Raw genomic sequence first — 21178 nt, forward strand, 5'->3', positions numbered from 1 at the left:
TGTTACACTCCAATAATAGTTGGTCATTAGCACTCGAATCACAGTCGAATTCCTTATAGAAGAGTCGAATTCAAAAACTATCATAACTCATTATGCATATTAACTCATTAGCACACAGTTCAATTGGATCAGGTCGAATTGTCTTGAGACCCTTGATAACAATTGGATTTCAAACATCCCGGTCCTTATTAAACCCATAAGAGAGAAGCAGGTCAGAACCTCATGACAATCCAACACACCGGACTATAGTCATGGTCCAAAACGTCGAAACTCGCTTACTCGATTAGATGAATCAGCAAGACTATAAACCTCTATGTATTCGGAACTGGCCTATTTTAATACAGAAAAAAATTAAATAGCCGTCGGATAATAAAAAAGAAATATATGATGAAAACATGCTGCTAAAAAATAAAAAATAAAAAATATATGAAAAAAAGTAAAAACTAAATTTTTCCATATAAACAAAAATTATATTTTTCTTAAATATCAAATCATACACATTTTAAAATATGTGAATATATCTTAAACATTATTAAATATACACATTTCAACCTTAAAAATATTTTTTAATTATGACACAAATTTCTGTAATTTATAAATAATATTATAAAAACATAATTTTATAGTTTATTAATAAAATATTATCATAAAATTTCTGTAATTTCTGTAATAAAATTATGACACAAATTTCTGTAATTTATAAATAATATTATAAAAACATAATTTTGTATAAATATTTATGTAGTGTATGAAATTTAAATATGTACAAATACTTAAATTTTATTTTACTTTAAAATTTGATGACATGTCAACAAATGCATTTTATTAAATATTTAAAATATCTGATGTTTATTGCTAAGTCAATTTTATGAGTACCTCGACTGTTTCAACTATCAGAATAAATTCAATAAAATATTATCATAAATAGGCCTCTTTTATTTAATAGAAAATATTTTAAATAGAATATTTTTGTATATTTTAAAATTCAATTTGAATGTGCGCTTGTGAAGGCCGGTTCAGGCCCAACCCGAAAGATTGAAACTATTTATACCCAGCCTCTTAAAAAACCCAAAAATAATAAACGGGTTGGGTCTCTGTCTCTGAACAAAATCCGAACAGCCCACGTTAGCTTTCAATATTTTTTTCTTCAAATTTCGACAGAGCTTAACCGTCTCTAACACTCCTCTACGCGACCGTTAACCTCTTCAATTCGTCTCCTACGTCCCTCCACGCTCCATGGTCTATACCCAAATGACGCCTGAGAACTGAAAATTCAAGCAGCAATTTGCAACTCCGGTAACATAGTGCCTAACAGCACGAGATAGGTCATGAACATGGTTTCTTTATCTAACCCAAACCCACTAATTCGAACATGCTAGTCCGGCCACTTCAACCCTGTCTCTTACTGTGCCGCTCCCATGATCTTATTCCTTTTCTCCTAACGACATCGCTTAATCCCTGTGTTTTCGCCCTAAGACTGCACCCGACGGGCTCAGGAAACTGATTGTTCCTCTGGGGAAGGACTTGGGCGGTGGAATTTCTGAAGATGAGGAAGACAGTGGTGGTAAGAGAAATTGCATGGAGAACGAAGATGAGGAATGGGTCTGTAACAAAAATAACTTGATAGAATAAAGAATCTCAAGCAATACTCAGCTGGTGTTTTTTTATTTGATAAGAATAGCTCTCCTTCTCATTATCCAGTTTGATACTTCTTGACATAGATAAGATGCTGGTTTCGAGCAGATCAGACTAGTATTTTGGAGAACGACTAAAATATACTTCGGTTGATTTAAAAATATTCCTTTTTGAGACTGGTTGATCTCTATCCCTAGAAAAAATTTAGCATATTCTAGGCCTCTAATTGTGAATTGTCAAGGAAGAAAATATTTGGCATGCAGAATTTGTTGTTGCTTTGAATATGTAATCAAGAGATCATTAACATAGATAATTAGAGTTGTATATTCATTTTCTGCTTGTTTTATGAATAAACAATCCATAGAAACTTTTAATTAACTTACACTTGTTCCCCTTTGGCTTTGGCTTTTGTATATCCCTCTAATGAACATATGTAAACTTCTTCATCTAAGTACCCATGTAAATATGCATTATTTACATTCTATGTTCTCATCTTGTTTGTGCTTTACTTTATAAGCCCATTTTGATAAAATTGCTCTTTTGCCTTTGGATAGTGTAGTGAGTATCTTTTTGCATAGCATGAATCCGAATCCAGTTACTGTCTCCTCTAGCTTGATAGTAGAAACTAGGTGTATGGATAGTAGATACATTTACCATAAACAATGTTTGTGAAGGACTGTAAGTAAGCGATAAGTTCGGCAAGTCTTAATATTACCTTAGCTCGGACCAGCTTCTGTTGAAGTGTTGACTGAGGATTCGACAAGTGAAGAATTATTCATCACATAAGTATTTAACCAGTTTAGTTTAGAACTCTAGCACTTACCCCTTGGTTCTTTTGAATTTGTTTGAAGAATAGGTTCAATTTTCGGGCTATTTGTGTATTTGTAGAGTGGCTCAGGAATAAGAAAGTCATCATTCAGATTGGAATGGGAAGGTTGATGGAGGTTGAAAATGTCAAGGATGGGTGATGGATTATTATTCGGTACAGGCGCTGGAGGGAATTAAATAGCCGCCTAACGAAGGAGAAAATGGTAGTACGTCCATACGTACGGCTCTACATGATAATGATATGTGGTACTGTAGTAGGGTGGAGGTTAGACGTCACTAGAGGACAAAAGGAAAAAATAATAAAGGAAGAGGGTCTGAACCATTCAGACCAGGCTCACACGTATATACCCTACCCTTTCCCTTGTATTAGATCTCAAATCATCAATGTTGATGAAATCATGAAGTATGTTATGCACATTAAATTTATCATGCAAAAGGTATGTCCAAGTGATTTTTAGAAAATCATCCTTATAGTCAAAATGTATTTTGCATTTGAAACTGAATGAGTTAAATTCAAGCTCCATAAATCAATATGAATTAGTTCAAAAACAGTTTTAATAGTTATTTTGCTTTTCTGAAAACTTAGCCTTTGTTGCTTTGCAAGTGGACATATTTCACACATTTGATTCTCCTTATTTTCTAGTTGAATGGCTGAGATACGAATTAATTTTATATGTGATGTATAACCAAGTCTTGAATGTCATAGTTTGTAGGAATTTTGACAAGAGTATAAACGAAAAATTTCATTCCTTTCATGCATAGGGTTTAACTTGGTACAATTAGTACAAAAGTTGACAACTATATCACAGCTAGTAAGAGTTTTATCTACTAGAATATAGATTTTCTCTTACTGTTTTCTTTCTACTAGCACCTCTTCAGTCATTGGATCTTGTACAAAGTAGGTTTCCGAAGAAAATTTTATTGTTAACTTAGAGAATTTAGAAAGACTTGACTGAAAGTAAGTTGTGTTTAAAATGGGGAACATACAAGGCATATTGTAGAATTATTTTAGATGAGAGTTTGATGGTTCTAGAACGGTTAACATGTTTGGATGTTCCATCGAGTAGGGTTATAGTACTTTTATTTGGTATTGTAGAAATGATATGAAACAAAGATAAGTCACTATACATATGAGTTGATACACTTGAGTCTATTATCCATACGAAATTTTTACCATTTCTACTAGTATTCTTACCTTCAAATCTATAGAAATTAACATAGTTTGCCTCATTTGTGACTGAGTTTTGGTTCTGCATATATATTGTCATCTCCTGCTGAATTAAATTCACCCAACTCACTTGGTTGCCTTTTGTTTGCCATCAATAAAACCAAGTTTGTCTTTGACCCTTAGAGCAATTATCATAGATCTACTTCTATGACAAATAGTTCTTTTTAACAAGAGGAGTACTGACCAGTTGAGTTTTGAAGTTTGAGAAAATTACTGTCATTCTCTTTTTCATTTTTGTTTTGATTCACGGTTTCTAAGGTTGTTTCTTTTGATAATTCTTCTGCCATTTGAGTGATAATGAAGAAAAAAAATTAGAGAGGAAATATAGCACAGGTTAGCACTAATAAGAATGAGTTTATATATAGTTCTATCGACTATTCTGAAAGGGTACACGTTATTATGTACAACTATCGTTACAACAGAAAACATGTGAGCTAAGAGAGAGAAAAAGATTCTTCTGTTATTTTGTGCAGTTGGCGTGTCTTCTGAAATTATCTCCTACCTCTTCTATTAGCTGGCATGTGGAGAAGTCGTCCACCTAGACTTGGACATCTGGAATGGTCGTCGGACCTGATCTGCTAGAAAAGTCATCCGACCTTGCGTTGAGTGGTCGTCCGACCTCATTTACAGGAGAAATCGTCCGACTTTGTCTACTGGAGAAATCGTCTGACTTGGTCTACTGGGGAGGTCGTCACTTGGTCTGCTGGATCCGACCTAATCTATTGGGGAGGTCGTTGGACCTGGACATCTAGAAAAAAATGATCGTCCGACCAACTTGATCTGTTAAAGTACTATCAGGTCGATTGGAGGACCAGATTTTAGAGGGTACTGTTCCGCTTGTTGGCTTTGTTAGAATGATTCTTCACTCTGGCAAGTAAGTATTGTCCAATTGAATAAATTTTGTGCTGGCCTTTTCAAATTGAATATTCTTTCTCACAGAGTTGCAGACTAGTCTTCCTTAATGTTAATGCTTTCTTTTCCTTCCTTAATCTTAAATTCTTATTCTGGAATTAGTTAGAACACTCTGCTCTGGGCTTCAATTCTCAATAAAGTTGGCATTATTGTCCGGGAAGTTTCTGCCTGTGCTCAATTCCATATGGCAGTGAAATAGCATGTTTGTTGATACTTCTACATTAAATGGCAGTACAAGTTTCATGGTTTTCATCTTTGCTTATTATTGATCACAATCACATTGAGGTCAATTTGCTAACTCTTGATTAGCTTTTCACTTGATATATGGTTCGACTTTCTCACCGTTTGATGGTTAGAGTTTCTAATATTGAAGATGTGAACGCCAAGAGCGAGCTGCTTTATGTGTCCATAGTTTAATGGCTTATTTTCATGTAAACTAAATATTTGGCATCTTTGTCTGCGGCATTATAATCCGTTTCACCCCTTCAAAAGATGTAGAATAAATTGTTAGTTGGATGTTGAAGGTTTTTGTGCTTGTTATCCTGAAGAATAGTTGTGAAAAGGTTAGAGGTGATAGGTTTTAGCATATAATATGCGCATGCACGCATATTTTCTTAGGCATGTGGGTTGTTTTATTTTATTTTATTTTTACTGTAGATATGAAAATGGAGATAGATTAAGTCCAGAGAACGAGAGAACCATTGTTGAGAGGTTGCTTCCATATCATCCAGAGTGTAAAAAGAAGATTGGATGTGGAATTGATTATATTACAGTATGCTTCATTTGCTTTCCTCCCCAATTGACATGATAGGATTATTTATTTATTTTGATTTTTGGGGGCTGGGTGGATGACTGGTATTCTTGGGTGCTGTCATTTCTTTCGTACACTCTGCTTTATGCATCAAGGATGATATCCATGCTTCCTGTTTCTTGGTTAAATAGTGTTGGAAAAACAAATAGTATCAAAGGAAGTACCTCATTTGTCCAAATTTAAGACCGACCTCTGCATCCATAATCTTTTTTAAAGTTTTAATTTTATAATTTCAGGACAGTTGTAGCTGGTAATCAAAGTCGCATGACAAATAGATACAATGGAGAGGACACGGGCACTAATCTGATGCTTATTTTTATGCAGCATGATTTACAATCCTGCACTTTTCTTTTACTCATAGGTCTTGTTATTGGGGCATTGGGCTGTCCATAGATTGGCCTCAAAAGACCCTTGGTTATCCTGAGATTTGTCATTTTTCTTCTGTTAAGAAGTTGGCTCCATGATCAAGTCGATGAAAGAAGCCCCTCTGGTGCTTGACTTGATGTTTATATGATACATCAAGCTACCTGCGCAGGATGTGGGGTGTGTGCATGTGTGGATGAACAAGACTTTTTGACCCTTACCAAGTTACTTTGCCCTTAATAGCTTGTTCATTGTGACTCTTAACATTCTCTTTTTCCCCTCAGTTATATCTGATGCATAGATGATTTGTCTCTTTTTTGTAATTTATAGGTTGGCCATCATCCTGATTTTGAAACCTCGAGATCCTTGTTCATAATCCGAGAAGATGGACAATTGGTTGAATTTTCTTCTTAGAAATGCATCAAGGGCATGATCAGGAAGAACTATCCACTCTATGCAGACAGCTTTATTCTCAGACATTTCCGCCGACGTAGGTGGAGTTGATGAAGGTAGTACTCTCAACTAGTTGATCACATATGCCATTGCATGTTGAGGAAATTTGTGATTTGTTCTCTACTTCTCTTTGTCTAAATCGTGTAGTATTTTATGCCCTGAAATAACATTTATAGGAATTACAAACAAAGATGATATTTCCAAATTGTGATGATGTGAAGTTCATAGAACAATATGTCTACAAGATTGGCATCATTCCGAATTCTCAAATTGTTAATAAGGTCCTAACTTGTGGCAAGTGCAAGTTGCGTACAGCCTTCTTCTTGGCTTAACCTCAAGTGGGATGGGATGAGATTTGACTATTCTTGTTGCTCTCTCTATCTCTCTATTTGTCCAGACTGATCATAATAGCCTTCCGTACAGTTTTTGCAAGTAGTATGGTCACTCAAATATGACTGTAATCTGATTAGGGCCATTGAGTTTGGGTTAGTTCCGGTGAGATTTGAACATAAATCCAACAAAACTCTCTGGCTCAGGCTCGGTGTGGATTTATTTCTTCACTACATCCCATTAATATTATTATTTATTAACGAATGCATCTATTAAAAAGGTTTTTTATTGTTAATTATTAATTTTAATATATTCGTACCACGTGTGAGGGCAGGTGTCAGAAACATTGTGGGTAATCATGTTGTTGGTGGATCTGGTGATGCCAACACAATTATCTCTCTTTATTTATTTATTGTTTATTTTTGAAAACATCACAATTCTCTCATGATTCTGTAGTTTTTAACTTATTGTGCAATTACTGCTTGACGTGTTTGCTCAACTTTCACATTTCCTGCCTCCGCCCACCATGACCAAAAGAGCCCAAAATTATAAGATTTTATTTTGACTTTAAAATAAATATATTTTATTAATAATTAAGTATAGAAAATACAATAATTATATATATAAAAAATTATTAATTGTGAACACTCGCTATAAATTATAAAATCTTATTAGTTTAAGATATTATCACTTGATCTTACCCTCACACTTTTTCACTTTTTTCTCTTTTGCTTTTCTTCAGGTCCACTTTCTTTGCTTACCTAAGAGATTCCATCTCAATCCCTTCTTCCATTCCACCAAGCCTTAACAAGATAAGGATAGCAGTAAGTCAAAGATAATTTACCTCATGTAATTTAGTCAAATTTATATATTATTTTTAAAATTTTTAAACGTTAATTATTTCCATTTGAATAATTTAGTTAATATAGTTTAGACACATACAATACATTAATTTTTAAATAAATAACATAATGATTGTGGTATGAATTAATGATAATTGATTCTATATATATATATAAGATTTATTCGATAATACTAATTATTATAATAGTTTATATTTATTCAAATAACGGTTAGTTAACTGTCATAAAAAAAATAATTTTTTATAATTTATTTTTTAATTATTAAATATTAATGTTTCAATTGATTAATTTAAAAATATCGTGTAATTAATTGACATTTTAAGGAAGATGAAATGAGAATAAGTTTTATTGTTATGATTCAAAAAAAATAAGTTTTATTGTTACAATCCATAATTCAAGACGATGTAAACGAAAATCTATGATTAAGATTAATTAGCATAATTAGTTAGAAGTTGTTTTTAATACTATGAAAATTCTAGTTATGTAAAGAAATGACGTTGATCGCTGTACATTGTACAGAGACAAAATAGTTTAAATTTGCTACATTGAATTGTGAGTGACGGCATTGACAGAGAATTCTGCAATATGGAAAATAAGGTGAAAGTTTGACTTTCTTTTTCAAGAGGCTTATCCTTATCTTTTTCATTGGTAGAATTAGGTGCCCTAATCATGTTTTCTTATTAATTCCTTAATTACAACTTACAATTAAATTTGCTAATCCTTCCCAAATCACAACCACATACTTCATGCATGAATGAAATGAGCTTCACCTTTTTATTATTGAAAGTGTCTCTAAAATAATAAGGTTTTAAATACAAATATCAACAAAAAATTAATTGTAAAAAAAAAAAAAAGTCAAGCCACCTTTCCTAATTTGGGAAATTATATTAAAATTTCAAACAACCTTGAATGAAATATAAATAATAAATGTTTTGTAGTTCTAACGTAGGTAAGTTGGTCCTTTATTATCCCTCCAATTTTCATTAAAATTGAAACGGTTAAATTTATATAAATTTAATTTATTTTAAAAATTTATTAAAAAAATAAATATTTAAAATTTTTATAAATTCGCATTACTTTTATTTAAAATTAATATGAAATTTAATATATCATTCATATTTAAAATTCTATCGAAATATAAAATATTTGTAGGAGATTCAAAAAATAATTTATATCGGAATATAAAATATTTATAAAAGATTTAAAAAATAATTTAAAAATAAAAAATATTTATAATTTTTTTTAAATTTAAAATTTTATTGAAGTCTAAAATATTTAAAGTGAGTCTGAAATATTTAAGAAAAATTTAATATTAATAAAAAAAATTCTGATAGTATATTAATTTGAATAAATCTAATTTATTCTAAAAATTGATTAAAAAAATTGTCTAAAACTATAAATTATTCCTATTAGAAATTGATTTATGGAAATAATTTGTCTAATCCGATTATTTAAAATGCCCCTGGGCCTAGGGCACTTTCCTGTTATTTTTGGACTATTCATGCATTTAGGACACTTGTCCCCGTTGCAGCCAAGTCAAATACGCAAGGGTAATTTCGTCAAATAAATCAGAATCAAAGGCTTATAGTTGCGGCTAGCTACCCTCATAAACAGATAAAAGTAAATGCGACGGTTCCAATGTCGGCACATAGCTTTCACGTGCATGGAACGGATAAACATGGAAGTATTTGACGAAAATGCCCTTATTAGGGTCCCCATGTGCGCACTGTGCTTCCACTCCCAGCACAAAACATGAATCCCTTTATGATTATCTCTCAGTAAGCAACGTGGACGGCTCTCGTTATCCCACCTCGCATTTCCCTATTTGTCCAATGCAGCACATCATTGGAGCCTCCTAACTCCTGGTGATTGGTCCACGTCTCCAAGGACAGCTGGCCCACTAATAATAATTATGATAATTAGGACATGTACAGCAGTGAGAAGTAAATTAATTGAGTGATTAAAATCTTAACCTTAAGAGCTTATAAAAAAAAAATAATAAAATTGAGAGACAATAGACACTTGGCGCTTCCACCGTGCCCTAAAATCTTGAAGAAGAAGGAACCAAAAAACTGCAGACAAAATCGCAGAGAAATATATTTTTTCTTTTATAGGAAAGGTAGAAGTAAAATTATTTATTCATTCCTTCTTGTTTATCTTTTTATTTATTTTAATTTTATAAGTGGCCGGTATTTGTATTTGATCTCTGTTATTAATCAAGTTTAATTTTGCATGATCTGACGATTTTTGGTGTTTCTGGCCTATGTTTTTGGAAATAATTTTCACCTGAAGCTGCTAATTTTTGTTTCTTCTTCTACCTACTGAAATTTCTTGCTTCGGAAATGCCATAAGCTAGGGTTTTGCATTGTGTGATGGTGTCTCGTGTTTTGAATTTTCTGGTTGAACATGGCAATGTTGAATTTCGTCAGTGTTATGATGTATTTTTATAAATGAAGTTTATTATATTGGATTTTTTATATTTAATTTTTTGGTGAGATTTTGAAGTTTGAGTGACGCTTTATTTTTTTTGTTGAAAATTTTTTAAGTAAAGTTGGATTCTGGACTTGAAGTATCGCAGAAGAGATAAAATCAAGAAACTGAACAGGAACGTCTGAGAGCTTCGAGTTTATTGGATTCATTTTTAGCTGTTTAACACTGTTGTATTCAGATATTTACGAAATGGGGACTAATATCAACTTCAAGAACTTCACCAACGACCCTTCGGCTGACGCCGGTGGAGGAGCAGGCAGCGCCACCCGCCCGCCGGGGAACTTTCCCTTGGCCAGACAGACATCTATCTACTCGTTGACCTTCGATGAATTTCAGAACACCATGGGGGGAATAGGTAAGGACTTTGGGTCAATGAACATGGATGAGCTTCTCAAGAACATATGGAGTGCGGAGGAAACACAGAGCATGGTAGCCTCTTCTGGTGCTGCCCAAGAGAATCTGCAGCGCCAAGGCTCTTTGACCCTGCCGCGAACCCTCAGCCAAAAGACTGTGGATGAGGTGTGGAAAGACATATCGAAGGATTATGGGAATGGAGGTGGTACTGCAGCAGCTAATTTGCCCCAGAGGCAGCAGACTTTAGGGGAGATGACTTTAGAGGAGTTTTTGGTTAGAGCTGGGGTGGTGAGAGAAGATGTTCAATTAGCTGCAAAGGTTAATGCTAATGGTGGTTTTCTTGCCGATTTATCGAAGACGGGGACTTATTCTGCTTTAGGAATGGGGTTTCAGCAGAATAGGAGCCTGGGACTGAACAATAATAATACTAATCAGATTTCTATGCATTCCTCGAATTTGCCTTTGAATGTTAATGGGGTCAGATCAAATCAGGCCCAGGTGCAGCAGCAACAGCAAATATTTCCTAAGCAGCCTAATTTGGGATACGCAACACAGATGCCTTTGCAAAGTAGTCCTGGAATGAGGGGTGGAATCATGGGGATTGGGGATCAGGGAATCAGCGGTGGTTTGATGCAGGGTGGAGCTTTGGGAATGGTTGGGCTAGGAGGTGCTGTAACAGGATCACCTGCAAACCAGCTGTCTTCAGATGGGATTACTAAAAGTGGGGATACATCTTCAGTGTCGCCAGTTCCTTATGTCTTTAATGGAGGTCTAAGGGGAAGGAGAGCTAGTGGTGCTGTGGAGAAGGTGGTTGAGAGGAGGCAGAGAAGGATGATAAAGAACAGAGAGTCTGCTGCAAGGTCACGAGCTCGCAAGCAGGTGAAATTTTGTTGACACCATATTTAGAACATAAGCATGAGTTTACTGCTCTTCTAATTTCTTTATGCTAGTAGGAAATCTGTACCTAATTCATTTGAAACACATGCCTAATCACGGTGCTATTTTAAATTTAAGAGTTTAGATGAGCCAGCAATGTTTGTCTATGTAATAATTAGATGAGCTTCTGCTGCATGTTCACTGCACTAGGGGAAAGCATAGATTGAGGGAACGAAATAACTACTTTTTGAGGGAACGAAATAACTACCTTATTATTCTATTGACTTAAAGATACCAGGACAGTTGAGTTGCTTTGTTATGGATGCACTTTCAATGAAAGAAAGGTGGAAGGAGTATGGATTTTAGCCCCTTTGTTTTTCTGCTGCAATGAATTTTTTTGAAACATCCTACATGTCACTTATTTTGGAAAACTAATAGAATGTCGCCAAAGCTTTTGTTAAAAGAAAAAGGACCAGATAAACCAAGGCAAGTTTCATCTTGTTGTGGCTTCATCACTTTTGCTAGCCATTAACCTTCTACGTTTATCATCTATGGCCATGCTGCATGCCAAAAGTTCATGAAAGATTATGCGGCAGTATGGTTATGCCATAGCGATCTGAGTCTGACATGAAAAGAGATGAAAAGTTTTGAGAAGTCAAGATCATGAGAACTTAAAAAGGATCCAGTTTGTTACAAGGTAATGGAACATTTGGTTTAAGGATCAGAAAATGAAAGCGAACCAGTATTTGGCCAAAAAAATCATAAGCTATACAAATCAATAATTTGCCTCAATGCATTTTTCTGAAATGAACCATAATAAGTATTGTATATTGATGTATCTTGATGATTAAAATTAATGTGAAATTACTTCTCAAAATATGCTCAGTGTATTTGTTTGGCTGCTGTTAGGCTTATACTATGGAGTTGGAAGCAGAAGTTGCAAAGTTAAAAGAGGAGAACCAAGAATTGCTAAAGAAACAGGTACTTTTACTTTAGTTAGGCATGACTCCACATGCTTGCCCTTGAAAGCGACTTGCTACAATTTTATATACTTTTGCTAAACCATTATTGCCTGTTGCTTGGCTGATGCAGGCGGCAATGATGGAAATGCAGAAAAATCAGGTGTGGTTCTTTATCTTTTGGGTATTCTTTGTCCCAGATAAATGTATCCTTCCTGCCTAACATCATTAATTATCTTGAGTATATGACTAAATTTTATAACAAATATCTAATAGTTAATAAATTTTGACATCAGCTAGTATCTTTTTTACTTCAACATCAGACCAACCACTCACCATCTGTTTCGCCTTGCAAGAAGGCAATCTCTGGCTAGTAAATAGTGTTCTTTTTGTGTGAAGGAATTTAGATGTGATAGTTAAGATACAGGGAGTAAAAAATAGTCGTCTATCGAGGAGGTAGCATAGTCAGACAATGCAACAGCATTTATTCACGGATCCCCCTTAATAGTTACCATTTACCAGCCAAAGTTGGAGGATAGTGCACTTGACGATTTCAGTTGGTAAAATTGTTTCTGAGTTGGGATGAAATTTCATTTGATTTAATTTAACTGACCACGATTAACTTGTAACCTGATTGTTGCTGATCTATAGCCAAAGGTTAGGAAGTAAATTAGACGGTCAATTTTAGACACCTTGCTTGAGTTTCCCAAAATACATAGACTTGTCCTTGATTTCTTTTGTCTTGATAAGTTTGGAACAATCAATGCACTTATCTAGAAAAGCCTCTTTTCATTGATTCTTGGCTACTTGACATGTGTAGCAACTATAGCTATTCTAGTCTTTATTTGCACCGAGTGATCTTTCTCTGTATTCATCTTGTGCCTAATAGTTGCTCATAACATGTATATAGGGGATAAATCTCCAGTATGCTCCTACTTGATTATATTAGAGATTCAAATTGAAAAGCAGAACAAATGCTTATGGATTTTGCATCTTGCCGTTCAAGGGGATAAATCTCTGGTCAGCTGTTATTTGAATTACTGTTCCCTGCTTGTAGTCGGAGTCTTAAATGACTGAATTTTGCTGAACTGGAAAAAAGGTGAATGAAGTGCTGTCTAGCATAGACTCTCAACTTGATGGCCACTGCTGGCTGTCACAGAATGCTATTAAAGCCCTTCTATACGGAATTTACTTATACATGCCCTAGGAATTTGTTTTGAATATTACTTATTGCAGAACATGAATGTTGTGCTATGCTCGAATGTCCCTTTCCAAAGAAAAATCAAGCTTACTTTGTTAATGATAGAACAATTGGCTATAAACTTCAGTTCTCACCCTGCGGTTTCCTGCAGTTACACATAAAAAACTTATTCAGACATTTTGTGCTGATAGGAATTTTATATCATATCTTGTGCTACAAACTCATTTGTTTGCATTGACTGGGAAATATAAAGTTAAAATAAGCATCTCATAGTCTACACTACTGGTTCTCTTCTCTTCTTGAGGTTCTGGCTTTTGAAGAATTATGAAGTGAAAAGATGGATAAAGAAAAAGTTGCTTCCATATCTAATAAGTTGTAAAATGCTTTTCATATAATTTTTTCTTTCAGAAGTTGAAGTAATTTGGTGATATTATATAGGTGATGGAGATGATGAATCAGCAGCAGGGAGTAAAGAAACGTTGCTTGAGGAGGACTCAGACCGGTCCATGGTAAAGTGCAGAAGAGTATTGTGATAATACAGTTGAAAATTACATATGGTAGGTGGGTGTAGATATTTGGGAAACGCCTCTATTTATGTAGATTAAGCAGGAGGGAGTGTTACAGACGATGACAAATGAGAGTTTTACTGTTGTAGATTAAATCAACCAATATCTGTTGTCTATTTGCTTCTCTTCTGAACTTCTTTGTTAGGTATAGCAGTGGAAGGGAAGTAAATGCATTTGATCTGAGTTGCAATTTCATATATGTTTGAAAGCATGTCCATTTTTGGTCAAAGAAGTTTCTAATTTAAAACCTTTTGGAATTTCTGTTTATCATTGCCCTTTTTGTTGTTTTGTGTAGATTTTGAACAGGTCCCGAAGGGGAGGAGTCCAACGTGCATCCCTTGCCTGTTCTTCGGGAAGGAATGCCATCTCTTACTTGAGCTAACTGCATACTCTTCACAAATGCATGTTTGGCTAATGTCTCCAATATTTGGGGAACAAAATATAGCCAAAAATTTACTTTTCTTTCGAAAACTCTTCATTCGACCTTTCAAGGGAAAAAGAAACTGCTGATTTCTAATATTGAGGGGGATGATGTAGCTTCGGCCCCTCCAACCCTTTCAAAATGTTTTTACAAAATATTTATGTAATATTTCAAAAAAGATATATTTTATTTTAATTGTCCGACTCTTTTAAAAATCAACTATATTGTTTTATTATACTATAGATAATGTAAAATATTACAAGTAATTATTTTTATCGTATTCTGAATAAATTCTTACAACATTAGTCTTTTTTACAACAAATTTAATAATACTATGTCACGCTTTTTAAATTAGAGTGGCGGTATCTCAATTTAAGGTTATGTAAAAGTATCTCATCTTTACATTTGTAATATAAATCCCTTGACATTTAATTTAAGACAAAACACTTGTAATTTACAATATTTATTTTTTGAGAATTGAACTAATAACTAGCCACTAAAGGTTACATGAGATTGTGCTACATAAAGCTAAAAATTTTTTTAATTATAAATTAAAGGTGCAGTATCTTACCATTAAAAATCTCAAGTGGAGATACCAACAATAAACTATCAATCTCGACCAAGTGCCCTTTTATCACTAGGCTAAAACATCATCGGCAAATGCTAGTTCTTCAATAATGACAGTTGAGTATGGACAGACGATGACGACTAGAGAATATGACCCACATAGTACCATGCATGTGGACAGTCCAATTGCCAGAAAAAAAAAAAAAAAAAGGATTAATACGGCCACGAGGAAACACTGCAGCAAGCCAGAACCGTTTAGTCCTTTATCCACTTTGATTGGGACTTTGCGTTTCCAGATGCCAGTATATTAATAGTGCCGTGATCACATTGGACTTCAAGCAGGGATGACAACGTTCTGGAGGTTTATTGTCAACCAAGTGGAGAAGAGTTATACATCATAGAAACAAAGGTTAGTTCTCAATAAATGCGTTCTGCAAGTATAAAATAGAGTATACTTGGTCCATAGATTGCTCTCTTCCAGAGGACCTCAATAAAACATGCTTTTCTTACTCGGTCTAATACCAAATTTATATATTGTTTCTCTTTTTGGCTGAAGCCGAGTTATGAGATTTGTGGGTTGAGTTGATCCACCATCTCTGAACCATACTGCTGTTCTACCAAAATATGCCTAACTTGCTCGAGTACCAATTGTCAAGCAGATAACGAGATAAAAAACTTTCCATGATAAGGCCATGCCACTTCATTTAAGCAAACAAGGATTAAGAATTCTGATGATATACTACCTATGACATTAAGGAGTCGAGACTAAGAGCTCCACAGATTGGAATATTAACCATGTTGAGTTGGTATAAATAACTGCACCACAAGATCTGACTATGGTTTACCCAACATCGGCGATGCAGTGTAACAAATTGACACTGAAAGAACCATGAAAAACTTGAAAAGTTCGTGGATTCCCACCTGCACCACAATTCACACCTGTAACTCGTTCAAATCCCCAACTGGCAGGTTGCATAAATGAATACTATATGGACACCTATGTGGCCTACGGTCCATTTGTTAGTATGGATAACCAGAGGTGCATTCCATGTCCTTCCAGGATATCATCTTCCTCCGATCCCTTCCTCTTAACGATCTGGCAAGAAGCCTACCACTAACAGGCTTACACAAACCAACATCAATGACAGAAGTACCCTTTTTTTCACAAGGAGATGCCTCATCCATTAAATAGTCAAACAACATTGCTAGACAGCACACTTGATGAGCTAAGATATAGTTTTCTTGATCCAATGGTAGCATCTTCAGCATAAAGAGGTTGACCTACGAAGTATGAATGATAAACATGAATCAGCAACACTTCCACAAAGAGATTGTAACACCACATGCATAACAATCAAGAGAAAGTAATCTGTAAAGTGATTCAGGAGTGTTGTGGAAATATTCTCGCAATGAAAAAAAGCATCAGAACACAAAGTTCCAGTGGTTCAGCAAATAGCCTACTCCACAAATCGATCCACTATTAAGGAAAAAATAACAAACCTCACACGCTCACTAACCCATTAAACCCAATGATGTTTACCCTCTCAAACTATTGCTCTTTATGACACAGACAAACCCAAGCTTAGAGAAGCTTATCTCAACTTCACTTGCACACACTACCTTTGCTTGCCATAAGTCTTGGCTATTTATAGCCACATGGAGCTTGATCTCCAAAGCAACATGGAGTGGTTGTCATAGTATTACTGTAGAATACTTGGTCCCAACTCCCAACCCAATGTAAGCTTCATAGGAAGCTTTTACATTTCTCATTGCATTTTAATTCCTCTTTTTACTGTTACGCTTATGGGTTGGATCATAACAAAAGATTATATGGATGCAATCCCATTGCATAGTCAATATCACCACCATACAATAAACTACAGGATAAATATTGTTTCTTAAACAGTAATTAAGAATGCTCGGAGATATGGAAAGAATCACAACACAAAAAAATGTCTGCTTCCATATTCAGTAACATACTGTCCAGGTTGGTAAGCAGGGATGAGATACAAAGATATGATGGAGATTTATTGCATTACTTTCACGCTTATTAACGCAGAATAAAGGAAAAATCAAGAGCAAAGAAAAGCTTTTTATTACTTCGTTTAATTGCAAGTCTTATCAGAAATTACAAAAAGAAATGATCACACCAATTAACATTCTCCAGATCATAGTAACTAAGCAGTTTGACATTCGTATTCAAACAGCTTTGCTATTTAAGAGCTACTGTGCATACCTCTGCTTCCATGGCACAGAGTTCATTGCACCATACGGAGCAATCATCATGATTTTCTCCAATAGAGCAAAGACTTACAGCAAAAAGGGGAGGTCTAAGAGGATACTCCATGCTGATTTTAATCTGCATCAGCAACAATTGATATACTCAAGTTAAAAGTTTACCAATGGAAGTGCATAACATAAAACAGCAAAAGTTAAAATACCTTTGCTTCTAACTTAACATTCCTCCCTTGAGAACCCATCTTCCTTGTTAGGACAAGAGAATATTCTTTAACCCCATAATCCACCCATCGGTTTTCAGATCTCTTACAGAAAGTTTCATTTTCTTCTAGCTCGGGCAGTGCAAGCTCATCCTGATCACTATCAATTTCCAGCAAGATATCAGAACCCTCATCATGTTTCTTGAAACTTAGTGATTTCGCCTTACTAATAGGTGATATAATGCTCTTTGAAATTAATGCAAGCTGCTTGGTATGCTCTAGATTAGATATTTTTGTAGGAGTAAGCTTAACATCATTCACAATAGAAGCAACCAAGGATGGAAGCTCTCCATCTTCTCTAGCACTCTCTGTTTCTTCCTTTGAAGCACCAGATCTTCTGTCCACATCAGCATCCATGGGGTCCTGAGCTTGATCTGTGTCAATGACAGGCACAGATGAAGTCTGGTTAGGTGGGGGCCCAGCAGGTGACCAACCATTCAAATTGCATATGGGAGTATGTAAAGCCCATGGAACATTTTCACAATTCAAAGAAGGCCATTTAAGCTTCACAAGTGAATCAAGCTGTTCCCTGTAACCAATAAAAGAATTCCAAATTTTCAACATAAAGAGTACCTTTTCACCAGAATAACAAGACATTACAAGAGCTTCCAAAATGAACATAATAAAAAGAACTCGATTTATCAGCAAAGAACAGATTGGAACTACAAAAGATCCATAACATTGACCACTTCATATAAGATAAAGATGCCAAGTGAACAAAGCTGTAAAAGCTAATATTCAGATTTGATCACATTCTTGCATTTCCCTATTTAACTGACTACTCTTCTGCTAATGGTCCATGACTCCAAAGATACAGAAGTGACTCACACAAGAGCCAGCTGAGCCCTTCTCCGAACACGAATTCTTTGCACAACAGTTTGCACCCGATTCTGTTGACGATATAGCGATAAACCTGATACAATAGCTTCACTTTTCGTTGTTTCATTGCTAGCAGTTTCATGGCCACTAAGCAAAGGTGCAATTTCAGGTAAGAAATCAATCCCCGCCAAATGCTGGGCCCACTTATATGGACGTGAAGTTCTAGTTTCATCAAATGCAGGGACATCTCCAACAAAGAGCTTAGCTGACTGCACCATCCTCCACACGATAAATAAATAAATTACTAAACCAACAAATAATGAAGAATGAAGAGATGATACCACAGGAGAAAGTGGTAAAAGGTTAATGATCATGACCTTATTTATCCATACCTGGTGAGGAAGCTCAACACCCGTGTCATCAGGAAATAAGTTACATAAAATGTTATTCTCAGGTCCTTCATGAGATCCCTCAACCCCAACACATACAACATTCAACTTGAACAAGTATTCGAACTTCAAAGCGATAAGCTTTGTGGATTTTGGATCGGAAACCTCATCATCATATACATGGAGTACAATCTTAAGTGGATGAACTTGAAATACTCCGAAGTGGTCCAGACTCTCCTTGCTTGGAACCCTCTTGGGCCGTTTTCTCCTTCTCTGGCCATCATCTTCCTCATCAGGTGCATCATCCTCCAACCTGGAATTCTCTACATTAGCAGATATGCCTGGTCCATTTCATAACAATCTTTGTTAGTTAGCTTCACTTCACTTTCTCTGCAAATTTTATTATTTTCTTAGTTTGAGGGAGAGGAATCAAAACACAAGTTGGAGTAACATTCATATAGGGCAACTGCTTAATACAAGCAAATGGATTTCCTAATGTCACTCAAATACTAAGTTACTTGGACTCAGATACAGGAGCTGGAAATGGATGCATATCCCTATGTCTGACTTGTCAACTTTCTAAATAGAAAATATCGGGATTTGGATCTAAGTTTAGACATGGGTACTTGGATACTTTATATAATATAAAATAAACTGGAATAAAAAATAAATATAAAGCTACATAGGAATAATTATAGTCTAAATAGATGATCAAATACAACCAAATAAATCATCCAAAGTATAACCAAATAACTATTTTGATCTAAATGCACACTTTTTATCTTAAGAGAAAAAGAATGTTCTATTTACTATGTATGAAATATGTCAAATGTTCTATTTACTGTATATGAAATATGTCACTCAGGTATCCAAGTGCATGAATATATGTCAGACACATAATCAATGTCGTATCCCATGAAGTGTAAGTGTACACAGGTACGATATGGCAAAATAAAGAGTCGAGTATTCTAGCTCAAATATAACATGACTCTAAGTCTCTAACCATTTAACAAATCAAAGCAACCTTTATCAAAAATAGAATAAGGCATAACAAAGTATAACCTGTATCTTTATTCGCTTGCTGACGGGCAAAAGCTTGTGCATCTTTCAGACTCCCCACAATTTCCAGATCAATATGTTCTCCAAAGGCTTCCTTTTGTGCCAGGAGCTGTGAATAAATCACATAAAGAGGAGGAGGAAGCAATTCTGCTGAGTTTTGTTGCTTTAATTTCTTTGTATGCAGAACCCCTAATTGGTTCTGTACAGGCAAGGATGCTTTCTTAAGGGATTTGAGGTGTGATGGAAGACTTGATAAGAACTTCTTCCGGTTTGCAATAGTCTCCAACAGACTTTTCTTACGTTGCTCCAGTTTCTCATGAAGTTTGCACAGTTCCTTGCGCTGTTTACAAAATGCATTAGCCTCTTGGGTCTAACTCAATTGGATCTCATTCAACAAGTTCTCAACACTTAAAGAGAGAGAGAGAGAGAGAGAGAGAGAGAGAGAGAGAGACTTTACTATCTTCATTGCTGAAATCTGCCTAAAATCTAAGAGGGGAAGAAGGGTATATCAAATTGCAATGAAAACAAAGGAAAAAAAAAGGATAATTTGAGCTGTTCTTTATGAATAAGTTCAATGCACCAAAGATTAAATAAAAGATAGATTAGACCTTGTAAAATTTAGACTTGTTAGTTAATGACAGCAGATATGATATCCTCGAAACTGTAGGGAACAGATTTAAAGTTTCAAATAACCCTATTAAAACTTCCCCAAGTTTATTTACCAGCAGATATCATCGTAACCTTTTTAGCTTCCCACTGAATCATCAAAAACAAAGAGAAAGCGCCTGCAGTACCTGGTGCAGCTCATAATTGAGCCTCTTTAGCATCAGATTATGTGACGTATCGTCAGACAAAACAGGGCCTTTGATATTTTCAGGAGCATCACGGAAAAATTCTTCTTCCGGAACAAGCTCAATATCAGGAAATTTAGACTTGAAATCCTTACAAGCTTTTATAGCTTTAACATAGTGACTCTTCTCATACATCAAATTATGAAGCTGGAGAGTCGTGAAATCCACAGGCGCCTTTGCGCGTTCCGTCTCCGCTTTCACTCTATCCTCTTCCAATAAAATCGATCGGTTCGCCTAAACATAGAACACCAATGAAACCCTAGATAAGGAAAAAAAAAAAAAAAGAAAAGAGGAAAACAGTGAAAATACTAGAAAGATAGCGAGATCGTTTCAAACCTGGCGAAGGGTGACGAAGTGAAGGAACATTTGAGTGACGAGTTCGCGGAGCTCCGATTTAGGTTTGTTTTCTTTCTTCATGTTGAGAATCTGGGCTACGATTTCCTCCACTGAGGCTTTGCTTTCCCGCAGCATTTCGTACGGTGACGTCCCATTCTTAGGCTGCGTTGTTAATGGGGCCTCCTCTTCCATCGCCACTCCCTCCACTATCTCTCCGTCTTCCATCCTCTTTTTCTCCTCCGTTGCTCGGTCGTTCCCCTTTTTCCTCGGGCTCCTTTTAAGTGTGCTAGTGCTACTATCCGCCCGATGGGCCTTAATGCGCTTTCAATTAATTGGAGGGAACAACACGACGTCGGATTAGATGGCCGA

At 35.3% G+C, this 21178-nt stretch overlaps 2 protein-coding genes and 1 pseudogene across 6 annotated transcripts; 2 read left to right on the top strand and 1 right to left on the bottom strand.

Annotated features, from left to right (window-relative positions):
• The first annotated feature begins 1455 nt into the window (after positions 1-1455).
• Positions 1456-7253, top strand: LOC110606850 (annotated as a pseudogene).
• A 2135-nt stretch (positions 7254-9388) lies between these two features.
• LOC110607173 (bZIP transcription factor 23) lies at positions 9389-14136 on the top strand. 4 transcript variants are annotated; one of them, XM_021746263.2, is made up of 5 exons: positions 9389-9542; positions 10092-11146; positions 12053-12124; positions 12236-12265; positions 13742-14136. In XM_021746263.2, exons 2-5 carry the CDS (start codon positions 10103-10105, stop codon positions 13814-13816), a joined length of 1221 nt encoding a protein of 406 aa, XP_021601955.1. In that variant the 5' UTR covers positions 9389-9542; positions 10092-10102; the 3' UTR covers positions 13817-14136. The 4 variants fall into 4 exon arrangements, with proteins under 4 accessions (XP_021601955.1, XP_043809123.1, XP_043809122.1 ...); XM_043953188.1 differs by having other exon boundaries at positions 9402-9542; positions 9975-11146; XM_043953187.1 differs by having other exon boundaries at positions 9406-9542; positions 9970-11146.
• Positions 14137-15533: 1397 nt separating this feature from the next.
• Positions 15534-21101, bottom strand: LOC110607171 (THO complex subunit 5B). 2 transcript variants are annotated; one of them, XM_021746261.2, is made up of 8 exons: positions 20810-21101; positions 20417-20707; positions 19626-19962; positions 18552-18904; positions 18184-18443; positions 17299-17884; positions 17094-17216; positions 15534-16138 (listed from the first exon to the last, which is right to left on the bottom strand). In XM_021746261.2, the coding sequence occupies exons 1-8, from the start codon at positions 21032-21034 to the stop codon at positions 15878-15880; spliced, it is 2436 nt and encodes an 811-aa protein (XP_021601953.1). In that variant the 5' UTR covers positions 21035-21101; the 3' UTR covers positions 15534-15877. The 2 variants fall into 2 exon arrangements, with proteins under 2 accessions (XP_021601953.1, XP_021601954.1); XM_021746262.2 differs by having other exon boundaries at positions 18567-18904; positions 20810-21099.
• Positions 21102-21178: the final 77 nt, after the last annotated feature.

This window comes from Manihot esculenta, chromosome 18 (genome assembly GCF_001659605.2).
Source record: "Manihot esculenta cultivar AM560-2 chromosome 18, M.esculenta_v8, whole genome shotgun sequence".
NCBI classification, from domain to species: domain Eukaryota; kingdom Viridiplantae; phylum Streptophyta; class Magnoliopsida; order Malpighiales; family Euphorbiaceae; genus Manihot; species Manihot esculenta.